The 19,893-nt window shown below is 41.0% G+C and overlaps 1 protein-coding gene across 1 annotated transcript in view; it reads right to left on the bottom strand.

The window, feature by feature from the left end:
* The window catches only part of WDFY4 (WDFY family member 4), a 116,791-nt gene extending 97,246 nt beyond the window's left edge, over positions 1 to 19,545 (bottom strand). Inside the window, exons 1-11 of the mRNA XM_088528838.1 lie at positions 19,354 to 19,545; positions 14,939 to 15,053; positions 14,231 to 14,334; positions 13,225 to 13,371; positions 12,369 to 12,558; positions 11,162 to 11,351; positions 9,994 to 10,154; positions 9,207 to 9,659; positions 7,477 to 7,581; positions 6,419 to 6,609; positions 3,633 to 4,243 (exon numbers count right to left, since the gene is read on the bottom strand). Of these exons, the coding sequence (XP_088384964.1) occupies positions 3,633 to 4,243; positions 6,419 to 6,609; positions 7,477 to 7,581; positions 9,207 to 9,659; positions 9,994 to 10,154; positions 11,162 to 11,351; positions 12,369 to 12,558; positions 13,225 to 13,371; positions 14,231 to 14,334; positions 14,939 to 15,053; positions 19,354 to 19,545 (2,459 nt within the window). The remainder of the gene's footprint in view (positions 1 to 3,632; positions 4,244 to 6,418; positions 6,610 to 7,476; positions 7,582 to 9,206; positions 9,660 to 9,993; positions 10,155 to 11,161; positions 11,352 to 12,368; positions 12,559 to 13,224; positions 13,372 to 14,230; positions 14,335 to 14,938; positions 15,054 to 19,353) is intronic.
* Positions 19,546 to 19,893: the final 348 nt, after the last annotated feature.

The raw sequence follows: 19,893 nt of genomic DNA on the forward strand, positions 1-19,893 counted from the left end.
AGTGCCATTTTCCGCATCCAAGCAATTTGTAGCTTTGGTCAGGCAAGACCCATAGTACTTTCTAAGCATAATAGGAATAGGCAGAGATGAGATGGTCCTGATGAAATCAGGATGCCACTACACCCTTCTGAAGACCAGAATCTGCCTAAGCCAGTAAAACAAAGTTAAATATCTGCACTTCCCCAAAAATTTCGTTTTTGCCATATACAAACCTCCACACATTGAGGCACAGGAGCTAAGGTATCAAAATTACCACTCCACTTCTGTCATGACACAGGCCAATACCACTCAGGGACAAAGTCACTTTAGAGCAGTAACTCTAGTCTGGACCCTGCAGGCTCAGTGCTGCAGAGAAGCATCCGCCTTTCTGGGTGCCTCTGAACTGGAGCTGGGGCTGCTCGGCCAGACACATCCGGCCCCATTACATCCCAGGAGGGGAGCAACAGCAACATCTAACAGCCCTAATTAGACAGAAAAAAATAAAGCGCAGAGTACTTTATGGGCTGTATAAAACAAAGAGAATAAGTAATAGAATGGGCATAAAAAAGCTTTTACAGGGAACCTAAAGGAGAGTAATGTCTGTAATTAACACCTGTTAGCCATTTCCAAGGAGGCCTGGCTGATACATCAGAGCAGCAAGTAATGTGTAGCACAGCGCCACACAGTGACAGATCATTCTCCTGCAGCCTCAAGGAACATACCAAAAAGAAAACTTTCAAAAAAGATTTTCTGTATTTTGTGTAAAGAATCAACATTAGATCTGGTACAAATGCTTACTATGACAGTGACTTTAGTGAGGTCATATAAATTTGTACTTGACATAAATGGTGAGAGTTTTACCATGCTTAACAAGAGAAAAGGACAGTGTGTCTCCCCCTCAACGTTTGAGAAAAATCTAGGCCCTTAAAAACGAATGGGACCAAAATTTCAGCCTGTTTTTCCAGCTGTCTGGGGCTGTACTCCCCTAAAGGAAATTTGTTTTCAGCCTAGGCTGACTGTAATCAAGGAAGTTGGCTACCAGCTCCTGGTACCAGAAATTTCAATATATTTCAATATATCCACGTCCAACATTGCGGGAATGTGACTAAGCAGTGCCCAGCTTTCCCAATACACCGTGTTCTTCCTAAACACCTTGTAAGTGAAACAAAACATATTCCATGTGATTGTGCAGTAAAACGTGCGCTCTTGCCCACCTGCAGCAACGCAACCCCACGCCACCTGCCCCCTGCCACTCCACTATCCTAAATCCAGTCTGTGCTGCTGCTACTTAAACACTGGACAAGAGGCCCAGGGACCACACGAGATCATGCCAGGAGGCCAAAGGGACTTTTGCACAGCGAGCCCGTGCGACAGCAGCTGCAGCAGCCCTTCTGCTGGGGGCACAGAGGGGGCTCCCAGCCCAAAGGGGAGCAGCCTCAGTTACCACAGCTTGCTGCAAACTAGCTCTGATCATGAGGAGACAAAGGAATAAAAGAGACCCCATCTGTCACAGAAGGTGTCTTAAACATTAATGCAGGAGCAGAAACACAGAGGGCTGTTTCTGAGATGGAAATGGAAGGGTCCATTCCCTCGTGGCCAAGCGGCTTGCAGCATCATTGACCACTGGACAGTCTAGGGGACTATAACATTATCCAGTTAAAACACATTTTTTTTTTTTTCCCCTGCATCTTAGTCATTTTCCTTTAGGACTGAGATCACTGCTTTTTCCCTTCTTCAGGGGATGTTAATACATGTCACAGGATGGGGCATTACTGCCTACATTTAAATTTCTACTTTTAAGTTATGCAGCCCAAGACTGAAGCCCTTCAAGAGGAAGCATGAGCACAAAGTACAGCTAGGAGGAAGCTGAACTGCAGTAACCACAGGCTTGCAGGAACTCTGGGAACTTGATTTCTTATTATTTTCCAAAAAAAAGAACTGGAAAAGGATATGGACTCTGAAGTCCTGAGGGCGACCAGCTTGCCAGTACAAGTTTCTCTGCTGTATTTGCAGACATCTGTTGCTAGGCTCCCTTCTAACCTGGCTTTCTTTTCCACTTCCACATCCCAAAAATAAAGCAAAAATCATCCCAAGGCAGATACAATGAACTGGATCCCAATTCACACCAATCAGTTTTCACAAGTGGTATTCACTCAGTTCCTAAACAGCTTCACAGCTCACACTCTACCAGGAAAAACACCACATATCCCCAGAGTGAAGCCTTGCTCTATACTTCACACGAAGGGACTGGAAAAGACCCTTTAGCCCAGACACACTCCTTAGAAGCTACCAAAAGGACAAAATGCCTCCCCCCGGGAAACTCTTGCCCTCCACTGGATTTGGTGGGTGGCACCTCCTGCCAACTGCCCTGTCATCCAACCACAGCCCTGGCCTTGCGCTGCCTGGCAGCAGGGGACAGAGCCATGTCCTTCCTGCCGCTGTCCTGCTCTTTCACCCCTATCTGCCCCACGCCTTCCTCACACACATCAGTTACTGGTCATGGATGTCCCATGACCACTACTGCCCACACATACTCTGTAAATGGCCTTCCCCTCTCCCATTGAGGCCTAGGACCATCTCCTTTGCAGGGAGTAATCCTTCTGAGCCAGCAAGTCCTCTCCCCAGCACCAAGTACCTAAAACATGGGCTTTAAGTGCCACTCCAGGAGCACTGACAGGGCTTCAGCAAACATCTCCATGGCTGATGCCCAAATCAGCTGCCTGAGCAGCAAACAAGTCTACAGCATTTTTTGTTTGTTTGTTTTCCACAATTGCTTCAGGCAAGTACAAATCTATCCAAAGATTGGAGCAAGCACACATATGTCCAGAGATGCCTACAAGGAGCTGCCTTAGTGCTTAGGGAGCAAAGTTTTGTGGCCTTCAGTGACTGCTAGCTGAGGGACCTGATGGCTTAGTACTTAATGCTGCAGGATGACTAAGGAGGATGACTAAGGAATAATTTAAAATAAATGCTAAAGGAATCATTTTACCCATAACTGCAACCAGAAACATTTCTGGCAAAAGGACTGGGAGATCCCAGATAAAGCAACACAAGAAAGGACAGCTGGTCTCACAAGGTATGAAATGCAAATAATTCAGAGCTGACAGCAGCCTTCCATTCCTGCCATCCTTCATTGTATCAGGCAGGCAGCATGACTATTCCTTCTCCAATTTTCTCCATCTCATCTGTGTGAGTCAAAGTGTGTGCATGCACAAGCACACCCCTGTACATCAGGGAGAATTTAAAATAATTTGAGTTCCACTTTTTAGTAATTTTCCATACCATTGAAAAAGTCAAAATTGTTCAGGGCATGCTTAATGACAGACTAGGAGAGGGCTTTAAGTTGTAACAACCTATTCTTAGAACCTGGTCCTGTTTTACAATACGCATGTGCCAGAACCTCCAGACTAACCTGTAAAAATCTGTGTACTGCATCCCACTGATCTACTGAACAGCTTATGTCCAAGTGTTTGCCATCATTTGCCTTACAAAAACAGGTGATTTCTGCTGTCAAGAGGCCTGAAAGTTGAAACCACGTTTTCCATCTATTTTAAGGCAAATCATGCCACGTACTTACTACCAGTCTCAGTTTACCACCATACAGAATGGAGAAACCAGTCTGATTGTTTTTTCTGTAGTAAATAAAGACTTACTTCTGTTCAGGGTTTCCCCATGGAATATATGCAGAGGCAGGTAATTTGTTGCCTGGTCTTTTGAAAGCCACAGGATGCTCCTCCTTAGCTTGAGGTTCCTCCCAGTCATTTGTTGATGTCTCTTCCACCTCTGTCTGTATCTCCTTGAAGTAGCTCTCCAGGTGCAGAGTCCCTTTGACCATGTGATCAAGAAAATTCAGAATCCATATGCAGTTTTTCAGCCACCTTGGAAAAGGTTCTGAAGAGCAAAAAGCCGCATCCAAGAATTCTGCAAACGTCCTTGTCTTCTCAAGGCTAGGAAGGATTTGCTGTTCTCCTCGCGTCCAGAAACAGCCAAGTGTCCCAAGATCCTCTGCCATCTTTTCAAAGAGACCATTCTTCTGGAAGAAGTTGCTATTGACAGAGTCCAGGTGTAGGGCTGCCGTTATGCCCTGAAGTGTGTAGAAAACAAGTTCCAAAACGCAATTGTGCCCAACTGTTGCCCACAGCCCAGTTGGAGGGTCCTGCAATGCACCTTCCATGTCTGAGAGAAGGGAGAGGAGCCCATTGAATCCACTGCAAGTTCTGAAAGCTGAATGGCTCTTTGGACTATCCAGTATCCTCAGCAGTGACTAGAAACATTAGGAGGAAAGAAGGCAAAAGCAGCACTTAAACCAATAGCACACAAAGGACAAATAAGCTTCAAGTAAGCTTCAAGTTTCTAATTCCAAGTTAGTAAAAGTATACCATCTTCTACTGAAATTCTGCTTCTTGAGCCAAAATTGCTTGTCAAAAAAGGCTATCACTGCACGGTCTTCCTCCTTTTGCCCTCCTCACATTCCCAAAGAGTCAAACATATCAATCGGAGAAACCCTCATAGTCAGACTGCCGACTAGGAAATGGTGCTGACAGGAACCATCCAAGATGTAAAAATTCCTGCTTTAGCTGGGGCCAAACTGCTTAGTGTATGTAATGTTTTAGAACTTCCACTATTCTGACCGGTCCTCACAGACTCTGAACTCTCAAGATTCACGTAAATGAAAGTAGAGATTCAACTCTAATTCCCCATGTAAAGAAACTGTGAGGATGATGCAGTTCTATGTGCAAGACTTCCTCCAGGAAGGCACCCTATACTTGTCCTCTACGCTACACTTATGACTGAGTACACCCATTCCAAGAAAACCACTGAACCAGCAGGGCCCAAACAACATTGCAGGCAGCAGGGTCTCCTCAAAGAAAGGCAATAGCAGTTTCTTCTGTCAAGAGGAATAAGTTTATAGTTTCCATTTTTTCAAAGGAAAAAAAGCCAGAGTCAGATCCAAAGCTAATGGATCCAAAGCTAATGCATTTCAGGAAAGCTCAAGTTTTCCTGAACTGCAACGGACTTGGTGAAAGTTACAAGTGAATGCTATTTGATGATATCACACAAGCAAACAAAACTCAGCCTATTCCACTTGTAAAATTTTAATGCTATGTGCCTGATTCTGTCCCTATTTAAACAAACAAAACCACCAAAATTATTAGATATAATGGCATCAAGTCAGTGAGAAAGATCTCATGAGGAAACACAGTCAATGACATGTTTTGGGGATGCTGCACATTGATTTAATGAAGAAACTGCTCTTACAGGTATATGGGAGCTTCCAAATTTGAGTTTTTTTGTTTGTTTGTTTTTTTAACATTGGAAGGACATGATTTCATATACGAAGTTTCCCAATGGACATCCAGTGAAAGAGTGAGTTCTCTTTGCAGTCTGCTGTAGAGGAAGAGATCTACAATGAATGTTTCTCTAGCAGGATCCAGGACTATGAGAAACTGTTGTCAGAAGTGGAGGGGAGGGGGAACTCTATTACTGTCATTCAATTTTGCATCATAATGTATCAAACCAGGCAGAGACTTCTGAACAGGGAGTAAATTGAATAACTCAGAACTGAAGTTATCAGGATGGCTTTAACACATTTCAGAGAAGGTCAGCTGTAACCACATTTCTTCCAGCTCTAACTCTGTTAGAATTTAATCACCTATGAGTTAGTATTCCTCTGCCCTGAATCTATAAAACTGATGTCTGCTGGAAACCCCCTAACTCAGTTAACACTAACAGAATCCATTTCACATTTCATTATTTGTTATTCCTCATAATTGTCCACGTGCCACACTAGAATACGGCAGGGCTAATTGCATTTGGGCTCGGGCTTTAACAGCTAAATATATATTAGCAAATCAATCTGAATTTGTGTGTAACACAATCACAGTCCCAAAGGATGTAGATAATAAATTCATTTGCTTACATTATGTTTTAATACAGTTATCATTTGTCAGAATTAGACACTGAACCTGCATTTATTTTCATATTAGTTTGGACACCACACTCAACTTTTCCACAGATACTGCTCAAGTTTGCCATTTTGAATCAAAGCTATAGACTTCATCAGATTATGCCTACCCCAATCCTCAATTCAGTAGTCTCACACCTTCACCTCTCCTCACCTTCTTCCAAATCTCTGCTTGTAACAGAGGAGAGAAACAAAAACATGTAATAACATATATAACTGTTTCTCTGTCCTGTATTATTATTTAGGTCCTCAAAATGCTGCACAGTCTCACTTTGAGTGAAAGTATTGCCCACATACACATCACTAAAAATGAAAGCACTCAATTTACAAGAATCAAAACTCAGCCCATATCTTCTTTCTTTTGCACTTACCTTCTTGGAAAAAATCAATGCTGGAGCTGAGGCTAAGAGCCAGTTGCCACAAGCCAAGCAGTTTCAAAGAAAACAACAAGCTACAGGAAGCCATATTAATTACCTTCAGCAAATCTAGTTTCAGTTGTAGTTCCCCTTGAGTAGATGAACAGAGGGCCCCAATAACAATACTCATATATTCTTCATAGTTGATGACTGACAGCTGCTCCAAGATGCTAAGAGTGGCACTCCTATAGCATTCATCATCCAAAAATATCTTGATGTATGGCACCATCCCATAGTCCTTCAAAACAACTGAGACAAATAAGATATTTGTTACTTTAACTATCCTTGCTTGTAGTTTTCACAAGTAGATTTTCAGTGTTGGTGTGCAGTGCTGCATTTCCATAAAAATACCAGGAGAGACAAGGAGAAGAGCTAGTTAAGCTAAATGTCACAAACTGAAGGGCACAAGAACAGCTGGGGATGCAATGACTCCTGATAACCACAGTTTACAATCAGAGATGACAGCTTCCCAATATAATGGGTATATGAAGGAAAAAGACTCCGAATTATTTTTGAACTTAAACATTTCCTCAGTTTTTGCAGGGAAATGTATGACATAATAGTTTGTGACAATACATTTCTACTTGGGGAGATGCTGCCAACCTGATGATTCCAGAATTTGGGATTCAAAGTTAACTGAAAGAATTACAGTATTCAAAAGTTTCCTTTTTTTCCTGTATTATGTTCCACAGGAGTTCCCATACACATACATCTGAAGTGTGCCAATACCAAACGCATGAGTAAGTCTGCTTGACTGTGTCAAGATCTCTCAGATACCATAGAACAGAACCCAAATATTAACGTGCAAAAGCCACAGGCACAATTGTGTTTTCCACTGCTAACAGAAATATGTTTTCTATGTATTCAAACTTTTGAAGGCTATCCACATAGATGATGTGATCAGAGTGACTGCTGGGGTAAGGCTCATTAGGAATGTATTATAGTGTTTGCAACATTTCTTCTCGGTATAATATAGTCATCCCTATGGCTTGTAGCTTTTCTTCTTCACTTCTGAATGAAGCACAAAATCAGAAAATTTGCTGGTGCTTCTTAAGATGCACCTAGGGCATTTATCATCAAATATCACAGAGATAAGAGTCATGTGCCATTTCTTACCAGTGTTCCTCACGGACCCAACAGTAAGGGCAGCCACCATCTTCAGCATCACTGCATTTAATTCTTTCTCGGTGCCTTCTTCCAGGGCAGGCACCTGGGTTCCAGCTATTTGCATATGAACAACAACACAATTTATACAAGGCATGCGGTTACTTGCAACTAGAATATTGCAAAATGAATAAATAATAAAAACAAGTCTCCAGTAAATTCTATTTCTCTTAAATACAGGCTACTCAAAACCCTCAGTGATCAGCAATACACATACAGGCCACACACTAGTGATTAAGACCTACCCTGGAATTGAGAACCACTGATCAGATTCTATGCTCTGCAACACGGATCTCTTGCATGACTCTAGGCAGAATTTGTGACTGCTGTGCCTTCATTTCCCATCTATAAGGCTGATATGGAGTTATCAGCATAGCATTATCTAGTGGCAGTATATACAAACGAAATAACCTTAAAAACTGAGGTACAAAATTGTAAAATATATTATCTGAGAGTACATGAATGCCTAAACTAAAAGTGCAGAGCAGAAACTTCATATATATCCATATGTAAACATTTCTAGGATCAAACAGTATAAGGCAGGTTATTTTACCTAAAGATCTCAGTTTGCAGAATAAATTCCTGAAAACCAAGAGACAAGAAGAGTGGTCACTCCAAACAAAACATTCCCACCCTCTCCTCTTCAACTTTGTGTATAAAGTTATAAATCATCCAGTCATTCAATCATTTACTCTGTGCAATTTAGGTCATCAAGTGATGTAATGCAGTGAAATTTATACAAAAGCAAAGCACTGCTCTACACACCAGTCGACTGATAACCATAAGGTAAAGTGTTCAGTAACCATCATATTAATCTTGACAACACTTACGTGCTTTAGTACAAAAAATTAAGTATTTTGATATCAAAAATGCAAACATACATAAACGTATATAAAGCAAACCATTATAGTTATTACATCAAAAGTTATATGTAATAATTTGAGAATGCATTTGGGTTTCTCTGCCTTTACTAATTGACCATTAGTCTGAAATTCTTCTGAAATACTTTAGCTTTCTTTAAAATACTGTTTAAAAACAACAAAAGAACAAACTTAAAGATGTGAGTCTGTACCACAATTTAGCTGCATCCCACAGTTACCACATCTATTATCTTCCTGTTTTCAGAACTATTACCTTACTTTCCTGTTTTCAGAATAGGAAATAACTACATCAGATAACAAGGGACAGTGGTAACTGTGGGTAGAAGTTGGCCAAAATTCCAGAAATTGCCTTCCATTGTCAGTCCTTATGAATATGTGTTATTGTCAGAGAGAATAAGATATGTGGAAAACTGACCGCAGAGTGCATCTGAAGTCAGAGTTCTGTCTCTTTCTTCTCCTACTTTGAGATCAGGGACTCAGAGAACTACAAATTGAGGTCAGTATAGAAATGTGAGGTGAATAGCACCCTCCAGAGTAATTTGTAATACATTGGTGAAGAACTACCCATGTCTGTTCAGGAAAGTTAGCAGAATGATAAAGAGCTAACATTTCAGAGAGAACCTGACATAATCAGCCTGGCATAATAAAAACATCCTATGAATTTAAACCTAGGTCAGGTTGCTTCCAAATTAATTCTATTTAGTGAGTACATAACACTTAAAAATTGCTTGTACAAGGAGGTTCATTCACTCCTACAGATCTGCCTGCCTCCCCAGTCGCTGTGACTGCCATGGGCTGTACCTGACTTCCTCAGGATTTTGGCTTGCTTTCGCAGAAGTGCCAGCAACAGGCCTAAGAGGCCAGAGTCCCGGAATATGTCACTGAACAGCAGGTCCTTCTTGGTCATGTTGAGAAGGCATCGGAGAGCTGTTAAGGTGCAGAATGGCACTATGTTTTCTTTCACCAAATACTGAATCTTCTTCAAGATTTCATGGGGGATGTAGGACATGTCCAGCACCACTGACTCCACCAGCTTGAAGAACTGAACCTGCACTGTGTGCGGTTTCATGTGGATAATGTCAGTAAACTGGTTGATAGGTTGTAGTGTCCATTCCAAGAGAAAGAAGTTCACTGCATCCCAGGCCCATATGGTACCGATTGCTGCTAGGATTCTCCTACAGAGGCGCACATCATTACTTCTCTGGAAAACAGACTGCAGCACTTGAAAAGCCTGGAGATTTTTCACTGTCATTCCTGTAAAATAAAATAATGTGAGATCTTTTTTACAGCAATACTATTTAAGACTCACTATAAGCACCCTAGCTATAAGATTAAATTGTTTCTAAGACTGTAAATATGGGTCACAGATCCAAAGGATGCAACTGGGAGGCATGTCCTCAATCTGGGATCAGACCCTACTGCTGGCATGGCCAGTTCTCTCTGATGCAGAAAGTATTTAGGCTCCTGCAATGTTAAGCACTTGAATCAAAAGATGCTGTCTCAGGCTTCTTTCTCCATCTTAGATAAATAATGCATAGAGATTCATTCTTTTGTGACTTGCCTACACAGCCATATGTATGTTCCCTACCAGAAGACTGTGTTGGTTCAAAATCAAAGTGCGGTAGTTGCGGGTGCGCAATATTGCCAGAAACTTTCAATTCCGTTTTTCCACAGGTGGTTAGGCAAGTCAGCATGTCCAGAATCTCTTCCAGACAGGAGTCTCCTTCATTCTCCTGCAGTCCCTCACATCTAGAAACAAAGGTTGAGACAGTCATGGGATCATCCCTCAGTAACACAAACACTTTCAAACTACATACTGAGCACACAAGAGCTATCTGGGTGACTCCCCATGTCCAATCTTTGCCATCTTTTCTCTTATCTCTAATGACTTGTTTAGTTGACCTACAAAGAGTAGGATGATCCACACTTTCATGCTGCATTCTGGATCAGAAAGACAACAACAAAATCACAAAACCGAGAAAGAAAATTGTAGTGATGATGTAAAAGTCTTCTGAGGAAAAAAAGGAAATATAGTTTGGAATTTAGCTCAAATACATGTACATTAAAAAAACTCTCAAAAAGCGTTGTTTGGTAATAAATTTTGAGAGCTCAGAGATCAGAAAACTAAAACTTTTTGCATGCTATTTTTCTGATCCAAACCAAGATTAGAGTTGAATCTTATCCTTAAACTTGAATTAAACTTGAAGAAAAAAAGTAGACATAAGTTTGGTAAATGTAAGGAATCTACTGGATGACGTAACTAATAGAAAAATCTTAGCCTTTGAAAAGGGAAAAGCTCTTGTTTAGCCTGAGCTTTGTGATTCAGACATGATGATGGTGTGTCAACGTCTCCTCTGTGTAATGAAATCATTTGAGCTATAATCTCAGCTCAAATTTGTCCGTTTCAAATGAGTCTGTCAAGTGTCAGACACAGCTACTTATGTTGATTCTGCCCCAAACCCTTCTAATACTAATAATTAACGGAGAGTCATTGTATTGTATTGGATAAGTCCACCGCCCACCTCTAGACCAACTTCTGCTAATGTTAATTTTCCTTGTACTTTAAGGAGGAGAAGCTATGCACTGCTTCCTCTCCTAAAATAGCAAGATGGTTTGTAACATCACAATTTTTATTACTGGCTCTGCATTCACACACCATTTTCTAAAGAGTCTGATATTTTAAAAGGGATCATCTTACCTTCAGAAAACCAAGTTTTACCATCCTCTAAAACACAAATACAAATCTCCATACTTGCCTGAGTAAAATTTTTAGCAGGAGTTGGTAGCCATCATTAGTCTCAAACTCTGTTAATAAAGCTGATGATACAGGATAGGAGTCTTTCACAAAACACAAGATGATACTAACAGCTTCACATATGTCATGAGCAGGTAGGGTATCTGCCAGTTTAAACAGATTCTGAATTGCAATTTTAATGCAGTCCACAGCTGTGAAAAGTTATAGGGGTATTTAAAAACAGACAAAGAAATGCAAAGTTACCAGTAAAAATGAAATAACTTGAGAAGTTATCTCCCAGTAAAATAGTTATATAGTTAACTCATACAGTCAAAAGCCATACTCAAACTACATGAAAAACATTTATTTCTTTTAAAGCAGATGTTCTTTGCTGATTCAGCCTCAGTAAAGGTCCCGCATGCCCAACAAAACTGATACATAGGGATCCATCTGTCAGTACAAAGTAGAGGTTGAAATATCTAATTGTCTTGTATTAAGTCACTTGCATTCTGTGCAGTGTTCAGATTAATTTTTTGCTCAGTAGGGCAGGTGTAACACCATATACATATCTTGGTCTGAGCAATGAAATCTAGTCTTATTTATCTTACCTGATGGCCTGGCCTCCCAGCAGAGCTTCCAAATTCCTAAACAGTTCACTGCAGTCAGGAATAACTGTTATTCCTCAGTCTTTCAATCTCACCCAAGAAACCAAGTTAAAACAAAGCAAACAAACCAACCCACTAAACTATAGCAATGTTTTTCCTTGTAAAACACTGAGATGAGCGACCTTTATATTTTATAGGAACAAGAAAATGCCTTACTGTAATGAAGCCTAGAAAAAATGAGGGTATCACTCAGAACCAATCATGACCCCAAAAGATACAATGCTGAAAATATTGCCGGAAGAACAATATTCATCATTGACAAGCCTTAGATTCACCTGTCAAGTCATATAATTAAGAAAAAATTACGTCTTGTGGTTTCCCGCATCAGTGGGACTGGATGGGAGAGGCTCCTACCTACAGTTTACTTTCTTTATTAAAAAAAAATCTATCTGTTTCCAGTTTTCTATCTGCACTAAATGTTCCTATCTAGGAAGCCAAAAACCCATACTTTGCAGATGATTGACTACCAGATGAGATATGAGCTTCTATTCAGGGAGATTCTTCTTGTGGATTAATTCCAAGGACAAGCATGAAGAAATGAAAAGTCAAAATACTAAATCAAACCTTGTAGGTACACAATGCTGTTTTTGGTCTGAGCCTTTGAAATTGTTCGCAGCACACGGCCTGTAGGTACTTTCCATGAAGGGCTACACTGGTCCCAAAGGGAAGCTGTTGCTATAATTAATGACTGAAGTTTATCAGCTGCCAGAAGTTCCTCCACACCTTGTTCCTCTTTGTATATATTATGCATGATCTGAAAAATAGACAGGCATCAGCTGCAATACACACACTTGCAAGTATCCAGAGAGGTGTAAAAATCTACTGGTTAGCAGGCACCCAACCTGGCCATAGCTGCACACAACCACTGGAAACCAAAGTGGCACAAACTCTATGCGAGGTCATGATACAGCTCACGGGGCTGTAACACCATGGTATCAATGCCCTCCAAAAAGGCTACACACAGAAACAAGTGAATAAAAACTGGATGATGTATGTCAGGTCTAACTGAAGAATGAAAAACAAAAACAAACAAAAAAAATCACATCAAATCATATGTGGTTCCAGCCATCAGCAGTTTTAGCTAAGTTTGATCAGCAGGGTAAAAGTAAACCAGAAGTTGATACTGATGCCTGGGGAAGTATGGAGTAAAAGGAACAAGTGAAAATCATTAGGATATGCTAAATGGATTTTTTTTTCCAATTTACAGTGAGGCAATTTTGTTTAATAACAAAATGAAAGCTATAGTAGCATCATCTCAGAATGGTTCAAATGTCACCAAAGAAAGGATTACATTTAAGGGCTGAAAAGCATTTAACAAGTATCAGGAGGATCACAAAATAAAGCGGTCAATATCTCCGATCCAAAGTCAGTGTGAATATCTGAGCACTCAGGGCAAAGAAACACCCTAAGGGCATCTCACCTGAACAAGCATGTCCTGAGTTTGAGGGTCATCCTCACTTGTCTCGCTATCATCACTGCTTTTCTTCACAGGAAAAGTAAAGAAAAGGTACAGGCACTGCATCAGAGCAGCTGGAAGACCAGATCCAATGATGTTCCACAGTGTCCTCTAAGTCAAGAAAATCAAAATCAGCCCTTCCAGAAACCAACAGCACTTTCCCTGTGTTTCTACATGCTGTTTGAAGTCCTGCCCCATGAACCAGCTACTTAAACATTCTATTCTTACAAATGCTGCAGGGCACACAACCATGGCAAGCACATACCACCACCATATACACTCACCTGGGGGAAGCAAGCACATTGACAGAGCGTTGCCAGCTCTTCCCCCAAGTTTTTGCCCTACTTGAATTAGGGCTTTGACAGAGTTACTCAGGATGTCCTTATTAGAAAGCCTGCAGGAGACAAAGCATCTAAGCTGCAAACTAACTAGCAGCAAGCCCTACAGCAGACAGTTCCTTCTTGATCTTCCTCACTGGACAGCTTCTAGTTACAGAGGCTGCCTATGTTAAAAGCACTTCTTGGTTCCATCCTTGACACAGTATAACGTCCATTAGCTATAATGCCTCTACATTTCTAACTAGTTGAGTAACTGCATAAACACTTCTAATCATAGTCTTAGTACATGAAAAACGCATTCTTTCCAAAGGCCTTGGCTTTTCTCTCAGAACTTAGTTTCTTCAAGTCTCCACCTTGGCTCTGTAAAACTTACAGAGAAGATAAAATGTCACAGCATACTTGTTTGGCAGGCAATAATCACAACAACAACAAAAAAAGCCTGGACTGTAAACCTAGCAGAATGTCCTCCATCTGGCTGCATATCCCAAGCATAGTGATGTTCAAAGCACTTGGGACAGCACATACATTATAAGATATAAATGTTCCATTGCTGGGGTGGCTGCACAGCTACTCAGAAGTAAAAAGGAGAAAACAAAACCAACCCCAAAAGCCTTTGTAGTCACTTCTCTTACCATGTCAGCCTGGGAGAGGAGATACACCGATTTCAGGAGCACATGGCCATCTTCCACTTCCCTTTTCTGTTGCAGCAACTGCTCCAAGGCCAACCGAGCTTCCTCTGTTACAACAAAAACATTAAACTTTAATTCCTTAATGAGAGATGAAAATACTTAATTGATCCTTTCTTAACAGATCTGACAAAGATCTGACAACAAAACTAACTTAAAAGTGCACTGAAATAAATAGAAGGAATTAAAAGGATCTTGCCCTAGAACTACACTCGGGCTGGTTGATGTGAATTAGATGCTTCACAAACTTAAAAGCATCACTAGCAACACCAGCTAGATTCCATCAAGCCTGCCAGCTAACCAATGGCAAGAGCATATGACAGCCAGCAGGAAAGCGACATGTGGCTAGCAGCACTTTTCCCATTAAAGTTTGTCAGAATAGTAATTGTAACACACTATTTTACTTTTCTCCATCATTCTACATTTCCACTTGCAAAGACTCCAACATCCCGGTCACTATGGCATGCACCATGCCAGATTTGCAAGGCAATATCAATGCTAGTTCACACTAAAAGATTCAAGTTCCTACATTTAGCATTTTCTGTTCTCCCTTTATTTCCCTCACACTAAGTGCATAATTCAACATGGATGACAGCTCAATGACAGCAGAGCTCACAAATAAGCACACAGTGGATGTGGCACATGGGGCATTACCTGCAGGCTTGCCATTAAGATTCTTCTTAATCTCTTTTGTCAGAAGTTTGGCAACTTCACTGGCTAATAGTTGAATATTGGGAAATACAATCGTTCCAGCAGACTGTTCCCAGGCCTGAAATGCAAGCAAGAGCAACCTTTAAATGGTTTTGGTACAGCATGTCTTCAATGTATTGAGAAGTACTAATACATGTAAATAAACAAAGTAAAAATAGCCTTCAAAATTTCCTCTTCAACCAACACCATCAAGCAGTTTGTCAGACAGACAGGAGCCCAGCACCACAGAGGAACTTGGAACTACCTTTTGAAAAAGCATGCTAGGCCTTTCCAAGACATGCACACTCTGTACCCTGAAGAGGTTACAAATGCAATTGTGTAAGTTTTCCAATCAAAACATTTTCTTCAAAAATGGTCTCCCAAAACTGAAGCTCATCAGTAAAAATGGAATCTTCAATTAAGTAAAAATAAAATTTCATAATATATTGTCCATGTTCAGCAAGTCATTGCACAGTCTCAGCTACCTAGAGACTGAAACAGGACTGAATCAGCAGTCTGTCAGCAGGGCAATAGGTCTGTCAGAAAGGAGCCACAATAACACAGGACTACCTTTAAATTCTACCCTTATTTATAGGGATGAGAGTAAGGACCAGAAGAAAAACAGAATTTCTTGCAGGATAGAAATAACATGTTACCACTAAGGAAATGAAACAAAGCATGGAAGAGGAGCTGAATAACTGCAGTACCCTAGCCCTGAAGGCACTGAAAATGCCTTTGCAGCAATAATTTGAGTTGATCAACCTATCTGTCTATAAGGTTAAGAACTATGTATGCTGCCATGCCAGCATAAATCGCCTGACTAACAACTAACAAAACTAGTTAAATTGAGTATAGTTCAGTTTCACTGCAGAAAAACTTTCAACATATTGAAATGACGACAAACATTTACCAGCCCAGGATTACTAAACATTTTCCACACTATAATAAGCCCCCTTAGGAAGATATTGTCTGAGATATATAGCTAGCAAAGGAAGCCGTTTTGTGTTTATAAATTACATGTTCAAGAATGGACAAGCAAGTCAATGTGGAACTGACAACAGGAACAACAAGATTTCATCTGTAGTTCCCTGCTCCAAATTTGGCAAAAAATCCCCTACTAAAGGTTTGTTTGCTCAGACTTCTAAAAATAGCTTAATTTCAAAAGTAGAAGCAAAAAAAAAAAAAAATCCAGTAGACTAAGGCACTCAGCCTCTGCAAGTTGGGTACCACTGTTTTCATACAAAACATCCAAGCTCAGGGACACTAGTTATTGCTTAGCAACAGTGCTGCAGTCACATCCAAAGGCCAGGATGGGACACCTTTGTCCCCAGCAACCTTCAAAAGTTTCTTTACAACAGTGTCCTCCAACAAAACCAATTCAGAAAAAAGGTGCAGATGACAGATGAAGAAAGCAAAGTAACAATTATGGGAATTATTCTCCTGAAATAATCTGGAGTAGACATCTTGTGATACTGGCAGCTAAGAAACCAAAACAGATTTTTGGGATGCTCTTCTACAAGGATATTTCAGTTCCCACCTTTGTTTTCAATTACTTGAAAGGCTGCTCTGAAGGCTGCTCATGGACAAGCTATTCCCCCCACCACACACACACACAAAGTGCCAGTTCTTTTGCCACACCTGCAATCGGGCAAGCAGAGAACAGCTACACCAAGACAGCACCGGCTCTTTGCTTCAAAGGCAGCAGCCAGTGCTTCTCTGCATTAGATGTAGAGTGCACTGCATGGTCATCTGAAACTGTGTCCAACTATATTTACTTTGCCTATAAATGAGTGAAATGCAAATGCCCAGTATTTCTACTAGCTTAGCTTTAAATGTTAAAAACAAGATAATTTCTCAGATTTCAAAAAAGCAAGAAGTTCAGAGAAACTCAGTCTCAGCCACAAGGTCCCCTGGTCACTCCCTTTTGCTTTCATCAAGGGAAAGATTCTGTAAGGCACAAAAATTGTCTAAGAAAAAACAATTGATAAAAAATCCACAGCAACTTAAGGATATACCATGTGTGTAATTATGCTACGTCTCTTTCGGAACAAAATGGGAATAGATCTCTGATGTTTTTCTTTAAAAAGAGTAGATCTGAACACCTCAGAGAATACCAGTGACACTCACTTTTCAGCCAACAGAAAGCAGCTCACACTGCCAAGTTCAGACCATATCGAGCAGAGAGCAGCAAGCACAGGTTCACAGCAGTGCTGCTGTTGTGCAGAAACCTTGTCATTCAATCCCACTACAGCCCAGGCCTCCACCGTACCAATTTGTATTCCTGTAACTTTAACTTCATGTGGGTCAGACACTGATATCTAGAATATGCTCTCCACTAGTGATGGTCCCAAAGTAACAGAGGTCTCAGGCTCCAAGGAAAAGGGCTACATCTCACTGCTATGCAGTGTCAGGAAAAGAACTGTAGTATTTGCAGTTAGCTATTTAAAAAGTGGGTTCATAAAATAAGTGATTCTTTACTGAGAACTGACAGTGTTAGTGATCTGATCTAACTTTGAAGAGCAATTTTTGAAGACTGAGGAAGAAATGTTGCCCTCTATAAAGCCTTTCCCCCCGCTACCCTTCCTCCGTGAGCTGATGAAGTGGTGGTAAGCTCCAAAAAGTCAAGTCTGTCCCAGAATTTGTAGTGCCATATTCAAGGGGAGAGACAGAGGTATTTAATTTCAGTGACAGCATCTTTCTCTCCAAATACGGGCTTGACTCAGGAAGGGCACAATTCTACACAAACCAATTCAGAAGTAAAGGGGAAACAGTAAAAAAGAAATAAAAGCTTTTTTTTCCAGTTATTATATAAAATGTCTGAAGGGCATCCTAGAAGTGAGAAAGCTGCTTCTGGTCTGAGACTCCAGGATATGCACTGCTTTTTCAGACTGTTCTCTTCATTTTGTCTGCACTGCCTTTGGCCAGGACAAGCCTGTGCTCAGATAGTACAGAGTCTTTGCTACAGTTGATATCACACTGACTCCAAAAGGAGACCTCTTTTAGTGCTGTTGACTGGCCCTGGCAATTACAGTCATTTAGCCCTGCTTTGCAACAAGATTTACAGACTTCACAGGCTCATGCTTTATCCAGCTGACTGAAAAGCTTTTTTTTATCTCTAGACATTATCTCCTCATTATCAAGAATACCAAAGATTTCCTAGCACTGATTTCTCCACACTGATTTCAAAATGTCTCTCACTACAAAGTGTGCCTGTGTTCCTACAAAGATGAAGTGAACATGTCATTAACAGCTTTTCCTCCCCACCTCCCACTAAATCATTTTTAGAAAATGGGCTCATATAGGTGGAAACAGATGGGTTTCAGTTTGCGCACCCAAGAGCAGTGAAACCTCACACATACAGGTGGTCGAAATGTGCCATCACTAAAACATAGCTTCACCCAAAAGAAGCCTTTAATTTCTTTACAAAAGACTCACATAGTTAGAGAGCACCGATGCAAATTCCATAGCTCATGAAGTCCAGCTAATTTAGGAGGAAACATTTTTTTTGCACTAGGACACACCCTAAGTATATTTAAATATAAGCCAGGTTTTCTGCGCCTGTCACTAGGCTCTCACACTACTATGCTCCAACATTGAGCAAAGCTCCCTGCACTTTTCACACACTTGAGCAAATACAAGCAGCTCTTCAGGGGCCTGGCTTGCAAAAAGATTCTCCCAGGACTACCTTTCAATGCGGCTATCTCAAATTTTTGGCTCATAGGAGCTCTAAGGAATTAAATAGGTGAGACAGCCTGTTAACAACCAATCTCAGTTCTATTCTTGATCCATAGTGTCTCCTTCATCCTCCCATGCCACAGTTTTCCTATCTATAACAAAACTTCTCTCAAGCACTTAAATTAGACATCAGCGCTGCCATTATCCCCAAAATTCCACCTAAAGACTGGCAGATATGCCTGCATTTCCCTTATGTGGCTGCATGCCACAACAACATTAACCCAGGCTGAAACTGTGCCCAGGAATAAGATGAGACACGGATGGAGTAACCGCTCCACATGGCGAGCACTTTGGAACATACCGATTTCATCAGGATATTCCTCAACTCCGAGAGTAGAATTCAGCCGTTTATGTAAAACAGTGTTTTTGCATATATTTTTTCATGCTAACATAACAAGTTAGATGAAACAAGGACAAGAAACTGCATTTGCCCAGCCTCCCAAAGTAATACAAGTGCATAGACACAGAGATCATGCACCAGTTAGCATCACTGGTCATGAGAACGGTCACAAAAATGCATACCACATTCAAGTGTGTGCTCAACATTCACATGAAAGGCAGTAAGGAGAACAAACCTTTAAAAAGAGGGGGAGAAAGTCCAGCAGCCTTCTCTTCTGCTCCTCTGCAATGAGAAATGGAGCCACCTGTTCATACTCCACAAACTGCCTTGCTAAAGTCTCCCACTGGAGGCCATGGCTCTGGGGTAGTTTGTCCTCGCTGGCAGCAGCCTCTCCTGGTGCTCCTGCTTCGCCTCCTTCATCAGAGCTTCGCTCTTGTTGTTGTGCTTTGCCAGATGGATCTTCAAGATGCCTCATGAGCTCTGATTCTTTGTCCATGCTGAAACCAAACTTAAAATTAAAAAATACTGCATCATTTATTGGTAGTCTCATCCCTCCACCCCATTCCATTGTCCCTTGAAACAAGGCACTAGAAGCCTTGAGCGCTGGAGCTGGGGGATTCAGGAACATGAAAATGTTATCAGCTACTATTTTATCCTCTGCTTCTAATGGCTAAGCTCACTGCTCCCAGACAAGAGCACCACGACTTGCAGTCGCACAGAGGAGCTCTCTCCTGTGACATGGGCCTGCATATGCAACACAGCTCATCTGGGCTTTGGCAGGACAAATTAATAAACCAGGTAGAAAATTTGGGTTCCAGCCCCCAACTTGACCTTCACTCAGATG

This window comes from Tinamus guttatus, unplaced genomic scaffold (genome assembly GCF_059628265.1).
Source record: "Tinamus guttatus ecotype Peru unplaced genomic scaffold, ASM5962826v1 Tinamus_guttatus_pri_ptg000314l, whole genome shotgun sequence".
Classification (NCBI taxonomy): Eukaryota; Metazoa; Chordata; class Aves; order Tinamiformes; family Tinamidae; genus Tinamus; species Tinamus guttatus.